This window comes from Octopus bimaculoides, chromosome 1, assembly GCF_001194135.2.
Source record: "Octopus bimaculoides isolate UCB-OBI-ISO-001 chromosome 1, ASM119413v2, whole genome shotgun sequence".
Lineage (NCBI taxonomy): Eukaryota > Metazoa > Mollusca > Cephalopoda > Octopoda > Octopodidae > Octopus > Octopus bimaculoides.
In genome coordinates this window covers 98340449-98350698 of record NC_068981.1, presented here as the reverse complement: position 1 = coordinate 98350698, position 10250 = coordinate 98340449, and the positions used below count along the sequence as shown (strand labels likewise).

The 10250-nt window shown below is 36.8% G+C and overlaps 1 protein-coding gene across 6 annotated transcripts in view; it reads right to left on the bottom strand.

Annotated features, from left to right (window-relative positions):
* Positions 1–9657, bottom strand: part of LOC106880824 (leucine-rich repeat-containing protein 43) — a 62269-nt gene extending 52612 nt beyond the window's left edge. For 4 of the 6 annotated variants that reach the window (XM_052968522.1, XM_052968526.1, XM_052968536.1 and 1 more), the window contains exons 1-4: positions 8946–9656; positions 7946–8027; positions 4173–4366; positions 1632–1742 (exon numbers count right to left, since the gene is read on the bottom strand). In XM_052968522.1, the coding sequence (XP_052824482.1) occupies positions 1632–1742; positions 4173–4366; positions 7946–8027; positions 8946–9041 (483 nt within the window). In that variant the 5' untranslated portion in view covers positions 9042–9656. Of the gene's footprint in view, positions 1–1631; positions 1743–4172; positions 4367–7945; positions 8028–8945 lie in introns of all 6 variants that reach the window. The other 2 variants (XM_052968530.1, XM_052968545.1) reach the window with 2 other exon arrangements.
* Positions 9658–10250: the final 593 nt, after the last annotated feature.

The window sequence follows — 10250 nt, the reverse complement described above, 5'->3', positions numbered from 1 at the left end:
AGAGAGAGAGAGAGAGAGAGAGAGAGAGAGAGAGAGAGAGAGAGAGAGAGAGAGATATGAGGTATGAAGACAGAAACAGGTGCGCTACCGCAACGGAAATACATGGTTACTCAACCTGAGGAAAATGCAGGAGAAGGGGAGAGAGAGAGAGTGGGAGACAACAAGATAGAGATGGTGGCAAAATGCTGGACATACTAACAAGGGACGGGAATCAGAATATAAATGGAATAGTTGAGTAAAGGAAGAGAGAGGTATAGATGGCAGCAAGTGTCAGGGCATACCCTTGAGGTTCAAACGCCAAAATATAAGTGGCAGGATATTGCAAAGGAAGTGTGATTAAAGAGTGCAGAGGGGGTGAGAGGGGAAAACCTGGGTATATATAGATTCAGTGGGGCTACGAAATAGCAATGATACAGAGGAACAGGGCTGTGAGGACAGGATTGGGGAGTGAAAGCTAGGCATAGTGCATGAAGGAGGAAATGTGAAGAAGAGATGTGGAGATGTAGATTGGTTTGTTGGGGTAAGGTGAGTGAAAAGTTTTTTTGTTACGTGTAGGTGGAACACATTGGTTGGGGGCTAGCAGATAGCAATAATACAGTGAGACAGGGCGTGTGGGTGGATCACATAGGTTGGAGGCTAGCAGAGAGCAGTGATACAGTGAAAGGCGGCGAGCTGGCAGAAACGATAGCACGCTGGGCAAAATGCTTAGCGGTATTTCATCTGCCGTTACGTTCTGAGTTCAAATTCCGCCGAGGTCAACTTTGCCTTTCATCCTTTTGGGGTCGATAAATAAAGTACCAGTTACACACTGAGGGCGATGTAATCAAATTAATCCCTTTGTCTGTCCTTGTTTGTCCCCTCTGTGTTTAGCCCCTTGTGGGCAATAAAGAAATAAGAGAGCAGTGATACAGTGGCACAGGGCCAAGGGGACAGGATTGAGGAGAAGGAGGTAAGCATAGTGCATGAAGCATGTGAGGAAATGTAAGGAAGAGAAGAGATGTAGAGACGTAGTTTGGTTTGTTGCGGTAGAGTATGTGAGAAGTTTTCTTGTTAAGAGTAGGTGGGACACACAGCACTTCTAGAACTCAATTTTGCTGATGTGGGCAGGTCTTCTCTAGAACTTCATATTGCCACACATCTTGGTCGATTGTCATTTCTTCCGTGAGCCCAACATCCTGAGATTGGTCCTTACCACTTCATCCCACTTCTCCCTCTTCTGCGGGTACCATCCACTTTCAGTGATAAGCACTTCTTTATGCAGCTGTCCTCATTCATACAAATCACACGTCCAAACCAACATAGTCTTCTCTCTTGCATGCTACATTTGATTCCTCTTGTGCCCTACTTTTCTCTCAATACATTTGCACTTTGCCGTACATGTGCACTGATGTTGCACATCCAACAGAGCATACTATCTCCATTTCTCTCCAGTCTATGCATGTCTTCTGCATTCAGAGCCCATGTCTCACTAGCATAATCTAAATATTAACGTTTCAAAAAACATTTGGATGCTTTTTTCTGTTCATTTTCACTTTTTCTCAACCACATTGGAGCTCACTGATTTCTCAGACTCCACCACAAACACCAACAATGATAAATTCAAATTGAAAAATTGAGAATTTTAAAAATACCTTCAATGATGGAGGCAAATTCTTTGGTGGAATGTTTGCAATATAGTTCACATTAAGATTGAATTCTTCTAGGTTACTGAACTTCAAAACACCCGAATCAATTTCTTGAATCTGAAATTTAAATATATACACACATATTGATTGTAAAAACCAACGAATGTAAAAACCAACGAGTGAAGATATATATAGGTGCAGGTGTGGTTGTGAGGTAAGAAGTTGGTTTTTCAACCAGATAGTTCTGGGTTCAATCCCACTGTATGGGCTGGTACATTATAACAGTTTTTTAGATTGACTGTTAGACCCAATGCTGCACATGCTGCAGAAATCGAATTCACCATGTGCTGCATATCTTTATGAGAATGTGCCAACAGGTCACAATTATCTGCATACAGAAACTCAACAAGGTGAGAATGCAGAACTTTCATTTTGGCACAGAGTCTTTTGAGATTGAACAGTTTTCCTGTTGTCCTATATCTTATATAGATCCCTTCAGAGCAATCTTTAAAAGCTGTTTGAAAGACTATTGCAAAATATATAGCAACAGTGTAGGAGCAGGAATATAACCTTGCTTTACACCATTTTCTACAGAAATTGGATCTGATAAGGTACCTCCAACATTAACTCTCGCTTCCATCTTGTCATGAAATTGTCTAAGCATTCTCACAAATTTTTCAGGGCATCCTAGCTTTTTTAGGATCTCCCAAAGTGCAATTCTATTGATAGAATCAAATGCTTTTGTTAGGTCAATGAAAACCTGGTATAAGTCCATATCCTGTTCGATACACTTTTCTTGCAACTGTCTAGCTGAAAATATCATATCCATAGTACTCCTACTATTCCTAAACCTCATCAGCAATGTGCAGAAGCAATCTATCCAGCATTACCCTACAGAGGACCTTTCCAGCCACAGCTAACAGACAGATGCCATGATAATTATCACAGACATTCTTTCCACCTTTAGATTTATATAGTATCTCCATAGTTGCATCACGCCAATCTGGAGGAACCTCTTCACTTTGCCAAACCCTCTGAATCACATCCATCAACATTACACAAAGATAATCACCACCATATTTATATATCTCTGCACCTAGTCCATCCATACCAGGGGCCTTTCCATTGTTCAATTTCCTGATTGCTGCTTTTATTTCAGCCAGGTTTGGAATTTCTGCTATAAGATGGTTTATTGGTCTCTCGGGTATGTTATCAAGAAAAGAGAGATCAACTTCAGTGGGTCTATTGAGCAACCCATCAAAATGTTCTTTCCATCTCCCAACAATATCTTTAGGGTTTGTTTATAATTCTGTACCATCCTTGCTCCGAAGTGACACAACTTTTGATGAAACTGGTCCATAAACTTTTTCCAAGAGATAGTAAAAAAGTTTGGAATTGTTAGCATTTGAAGCTTTTTGGATTTCCTTGCATTTACCACTCCACCAAATTTCCTGCATCATCTGTATATTCCTCTGCATTGTTGCTTTTACTGCCTTGAAATATGTAGCCACTGTCCTGTTTGCTGACATGTCAACATTTTGCAACATGTTAAATGCCTTTCGCTTCTCCTCTAAGATAAGATTAACTCCTTCATCATTATCATGAAACCAATCTTGGTGATGTTTTACAACAAAGCCAAGAATGTTACTAGAAATCTCTTATACTCTTTCTCTGAATGACTTCCAGCTTCCATCACAGGACAAATTATTTATCTCACTCACAAACTCACTGTATACTGATGGAATATAAGTTTATTGACATTAATCCATTTAGGTAATTTGTCATTATTTGCCATAAACTTAGACTTGACAACAAAATTCACCTTGGCACACAAAAGCCTATGATCAGTCCAGCACTCTGCACCACTCATCACTTGTACAATAGCAAAGTTCCTAGAATCTTGTTTCCTGGTGATGATGTAATCTATAAGATGCCATTTCTTAGAACCAGGGTGCATCCATGTTGTTTTATACTTATTTTTTAGTCAAAACATTGTATTCATGACACACAAATCCATCTCTACGCTGTTTTATCACTTTGATGTAATAAGTATCAAGCTTTAACAGAAAAAAGAAGATTTTCTGCGACTGGATGTCTTTCCTGATGCCAACACTCAACTGTTCCACAATAAGGCAATATTTACCCTTAGCCAGATAAGTCTTTATGGAAGATTGGAAGCATATGGTGATGCTCATTTACAACCATCATGTGAGGTCAAGACAAGGAAACACAAACACAAATGCACACACACACACACGTGCGTGACCTATTTTGTTGATAAAATATTGATTTTAAATTTTGGCACAAGGCCAACTATTTCAGGGGAGTCAATTCATTAATCCCAGGGTTCGACTGTTACTTATTTTATCGATCCTGAAAGCATGAAAGGCAAAGTCGACCTCAGTGGAATTTGAACTCAGAATGTAAAGACATGAAATGCCACTAAGTTCTTTGCCTGGCATGCTAATGATTCTGCCAGTTAGCTGCCTTCTGTTGATTAAATATTAACAAGAAATTATAATTAATTACAGAAAAAATAAAACTCACTGAAGAATTCCTGAGAGTAAGTGTTTTGAAGAAATTAAAAACAAATTTATCATTGATCCATTGTGGATTAGTGATGGCAATTTCTCTCAAATTGAGGGCTTCATTACTCCAGCTACAGTCAGTATTCCATGGAGAATATTCTGAATGAACATATTCCAGGAGAGTGTCAACATGCTTGTCAAGAGGAGTTTTATCTGAGAAAGAGAGACAAAATGACAATGTCTTATTAAAAAACAATATACTGAAATGTTCCTGACTTTAAGGTATCATAAAAGGCCTGGTTGGGGGCTTTATCCAAGCTCTTTTACAGGGCTTAGAAAAACTGAAGCACCACTGCAATAAGTGTGTGAATCTGAGAGGGGAATATGTTGAATAAAATCATAATTAGCTGATCCTCCTGTGTTTTCTTTTACGCAAAGTCAGAAACTTTTCAGCACTCCCTTATTTACAAAATAGCTATCCGTCCATTTATCTTCCCTGCTCGGTATTCCTGGGAAAGAATGTGGAGAAATAGTGGTTTGACCTGGAGAGACTCCTTGACCTCTGAGCTATGCACCCTGTTGAGTATTGTTACTCTAGAGATCATTTGGAGGAACCCCATATCAGCTGCTTGTATTCGTGATTATACTCTTTTGAGCATTACCTGGCAATCGGGGTTAAATAGCTAAATTTAGTGACTTCCTACCTGTTGCATTGTAGAGGCAGAACATTTAAATTTAGTTAAGTGCTTGCTACCATACTTGATGTGTTTGAGTTGAAGAGTAATTAATTGAAGTTATAACTATAACTATTACCTAGCTGTGGAAAATCCATGGGTGATAAAGATTCAGTTTTATAATTAATTACTTGTGGCAAAGTGTTGAAAGGGATTAACTGAATAAGATACATGTTCCTCTTTATCATTTAATAAATAAAATATATATACAAATACACACACACTCGAGAGTAAAATATAATTTAAGTTTTCTTATTATATAACATCATAAGTTATATAGTCTTTAGCAAATACTAACATGTTACACAGTAATTAAGCAGATGATTACATAACAACATTGAAACACCAGAACTTCAGAAGAAAATAGTAATTCAATCCATTTTCATTTCTGAACACCAGTTGGTTGACAGTGCTATGCAGAACTAACTATATATATATATATATATATATATATATATATATATATATATATATATATATATATATATACACATACATATATACATACATACATACATATATACATGTACACATGGACAGTCAACTCTATAAACATTTATACTTAGTATGGTCTGTTAGTATTACTATGTCAGTATTTCAATAAAATTCAAACAGAGTGAAAGTACCACAACAGTGACACAAACAGAGATGAAAAACATACCACTCATTACATTAGTTGATGAGAACAAAACTCATTTGTGTTAATGAAAATCCTTTCCCACAAGGGATGAGAGAACTTTGAAAATTTCAATTGTCCAAAACAAGATTAAATTCAGTTGTGTAGAAGGGTGGGGAGATTGAGTCTGATCTTTGGTTGCTGTGAAGATAACTCTGGATATATTTTGGTCTTATTGGATTTCCATAAAAATCTCCCTGGCCCAGAGTGGTTTTTCCATTTAATTTCAGCTGACTTAGATGTGGAGAAAATAGATACTAGTTCTTCTGGAGGATGTTATGTCTGTAGAAGACATAGACCATCATCAGGGAAAACAATAGCAGCAATCAAGTTCATGAGAGGAAAGACAGCAAAAAAGGATAAATAGCTTACAACATGGGTCCCAATCATGGGATATGAAAGTGGACCTAGGGAAAAGACTCTGTAGCTCTGTGGTCTCAAAAGGCAAGGGGGTGTGATCAGGCCTACGAACTGAAGTGTGCCAAGTGAGAGAGCCTTCTGCAGGATTACAGGGAGAAGGAATGGCAGTCATGGCTTTTCCCAGTATGGAGGAAGCTTACAACCATTGGAATGGGAGGAAGAGAATGAAGGGTGGCTGTGTGCAGGAAGAGACAGGCAGCAGAAAGAGCTTCTTGCTGGTTATGGATCAGGAGAGATTTGAGATGGAAGTCAGGAGGAGATGACTCACCAACGGGAGGGTGTTAAGGTTGTTCAGGGTTGAAACACCTGATGATCATAGGATACTGTCTAATGACATCATTTTCTCCTGGCCAAAGCTCCATTTACTTTGGTCAGTGGAAAAGAAGGACCTTCTAGGTGTTATTAATAGCATCTTGATTCCTCTTAACCTGCTGATTGTATAGCACTGTCACTTTAAACCTACTCATCTCACCTGGTTTTCTTTCTTCCAATACTTCAGCAATGTCTCATATCTCACCACTAGAATAAAAGAAGTATCTTTGCAGTCACTAACCCTGTTAGAAATCTCCTTGGTCAGTACAGAGCTTTATTAGAGGACACTTGCTCTAGGTTCCACACAGTGGCACTGAACCCCAAATCATGTGATTAAGAAGCAAACTTCTTAACTACACAGCCATAAAGAAATTAAAATAAAATAAAATCTTACATTGTACAAATATTGTTACCTGTAACAAAAGTGTTCATGCACTGAATGTATAATGAATATAATTACAAACCAATCCTGAGGTTACCTGTTCAGAGCAACATGATAAGGCTACTTAGAATAAAGTATTCAGGGTATTATTACAGAATGTAGTCATGTTTTAAGAAAACAGCAAGTCCAACAAAAGGCATTTTGTTGGTCTTACTATCATAATGAAGCATAAGTATAATTATTAATTACTGTATTATTTAAAAGCAACAAACTTTTGTGCACACATTAATTTATTCTGTGTGCTGGCTACAAAATATTTATGTGCATAATAATATACACACACGCAAACACACACACATTTAGCTTAGAAGGGACAATGTTGGATATCATATTAAAAATGAAAAGCTGCTTTTGATTCCGTAGCATTTTCACTGCTTACAGTGGTGAATTATACCATTGCATAGTGCCTATTTAGATCTAGGTGGACTTAGCCATCGTAAGTTAAATGTTTTGACCATTAATGCAACACAGTATTAGTGATATTATATGAATCGTTGACCTCTTAGCATCCTCAATTCTCCAAATCAACTTAACCATCCATGTAACATCCTTATTCTTCAGACTTAGATATTAAAAAAAAAAACAGAAAACAAATCAACATTTCAAATTAATGAGCCAGCAAGGCAGTCTCTATGTGTTTACTCAGCATGCTAGAAATAGCAGTCAGATGTCTCTCAACTCACACTCTACCATTTTAAATAAGCAAAGGATCACATTCAATAATGTAGATCTAGGTCCTACTAAAATGATTGGATGATCATTACTGGAATATTTCTGAAATGTGTCTGCTTCTTCAGGGTTGACTTGGGAGCTAACTACTACCTTCACTGCCACCGTGGCCACCACCACCATTCTCAACTATATTAACCTTATTCAATTACATTGTTTATTGGAGAAAAAATCTAAAAAAAGGACTACACCTCCCCTGTCCTTATGGAAATGTATGTAACAAGTAAATGAACAGTTAGAACAATTGGGGACAAAGGTAAGGAATTTTGGCTTTGTTGTGTCAACAAATAGGGTCCTGAAAATGTCTGCTTTGCAACTGTGCTTTTATTTCATCTTTTCCTTTTTCTTTCTTATTTTTTGCTAGACTACATTATCCACTGTGTTCTTAAGACATCAAGATTTGAGAGAAATCTGGCTACTATTTCTAGGAAATCAAATGACTAGATAAAGTTTCCCGCATTGTCTTCTTGTTGACTCACCTTTTTTGTTGCCTGAAGTGTAAGGACAAGTTTGAAATTTCTTTGAACATTGTTGATTTCTTTTCTTATTGGGATTTTCTCTCTTTAAAGCAGATATACATAGAAAGAAATAACAAGGGATAAACAATGTAAAAAGGAGATATTATTGGTTAATCCCATTTTTTTTTTCTGTAAGTGAAAAAAAATTCTTGAACAATTAATTACTTGCCCTCAGATGTTATGCTTTTGTGCAAAAAGCTATGTTAAACTCTTTATTTACATGGTATTGATTTTGTTGTTTAGCTGCAGGTCTGCTATGATCAAGCAGATCAAAAGGTACTCCAGCTGTGACTATCCTATCTTTAAAGTGAAGGAACCTCTAAGCAACTGTTCAACTGCTAGAAATAACAACCAAATCACCTTCAAGCCACAGTCACATGAATATTGATTTCCAATATCTAACATTAGCAGTACAATGTATCAACTTTTGTGGGGAGGGCCATAGTCAGTTTTATCTACTTTGGCTGGTATTAAAGGATTAATGGTAATTTTACCATTAACCCTCTCTCAGAGACAGGAACATAATTAGATTAGACCTGAGAAAAGTCTTGTACTGTCATTTCTTTTTTCCTTCCTATGATCTTGTCTTTCCTTCTCTGGTGGAAAACCACAGGAATCACCTTGAAGAACTGTCCTCTGGTAAGTTCTTAAATGCATTTGCCAATTATGTTACCAGCTTTTAGGTAATTTCTACAAAACATATTCTAAGTTGTAACCATCAAGTAATCTATTTGAGGTATAATGTATTAATTTTTTTTTTCTAGCCTTTCGACAATGGGAATAACTCGACAATGATTGTCTAGTCGACAATGAATGGAATAACTCATACTCAAAACTAGATAGTGAGTATTTAATTATAGATTTTGAGTTCAGAAGTCTGGAATTGATAAAATAAGTAACATCCAGGTACTAGCGGCAAATCTGTATAAATGTTAAACGAAAAGCGAAACGTTTCACTCACCCAGCTTCCATAGCCACATGGAAATTCCTTCAGACCGAGCTGCCGCAGTTTTTTCTCAAAAACTTCTGTTACCGTAATTCTTTTAGACATTAGCATATCAACGGATAGGCTTAGAGATAGTTAGAATCAACCCCTAAGACTATTACTGTCCGCTCCCTAAATAGAAGCTTCCTGGCATTAATGGCCAAGTAACTAAAATATTGCTGTTATCGATAGAAAGAATATTATTTGTTCGACTCTCGCAAGTAATGGGAGTGTCGTGATACGCTATCCAAAGATCTGAACTCGATGATCACTTTTGTTTATCTGGAAGCAGATAAAGACAAACTAGGACAGAATAGGAGAGAAAGAAAGAAGCGAGACCAACATATAGTGATAAAATCAATGTGTGTGTGTGAGAGAGAGAGAGAGAGAGAGAGAGAGAGAGAGAGAGAGAGAGAAAGATGGGAGGGGGAGCTCAGAAGTGAAGTGCCAAACTCGGAGGAAAGCTGTTGCTGGATAGTTTAGAAGAGATTCACTGGGCCAAGATCAAATCCGGCTGAACGCATAAACATAAACACCACAAACATATCACACGATAGATAGATAGATAGAGACTAATAGAGGGGAGATTACACTTTTATACTACTCTGCTTTTCCATCAAGACAACACTTTTCACTCTTACTTCCTATATTTTCCTCCGCCTACAACTCTTACCTCATCTTCCTTAATGGTTGTTTTCATTGGTTGCTAACGACGATTGTAACCTTAGCAACTATAGCCTAAGCGTTAATAATACGCTTAAATTCATAACAGAATAACGTCAATTTAGGCACTACAAGTCTTGAATATTATTGTTAATGTTGTTTTTTTTTTTTTTGACTACAAACATCTGTGGAAATTTCACGATTGTTTTGAAATTTATAAGATTGATGAAAATTTAGAGGGAACCATGGTCTGTATAATTTCTTCAGAAAGTGTAGTTTTTCGAAAACTTTTGATTCTAGAGATGATATAAAGTTAATATGGATAGTACTGAAAGTGTTGTTTATCTTTTGAGAGAACAACTTTGAAGTATATATTTTTTTGTTATATATACTTGTTACCTCTTCTTGATTGAGATTTATCAATTTGTATCTTTACGTCAACAAGAACTGCCCACGAGAAATTACAAGTTCACTTGTCTTCGTCTTTTTATTGTGACTCAGTTACGAAAATTATTGAGAATGCATTATATAATTTCTGTAATTTCACTAATAAGGATAGAACTTCGTTCCGTACATTTATTATCGACATCAACAATAATGTTGTCTGGTTTATTGTTG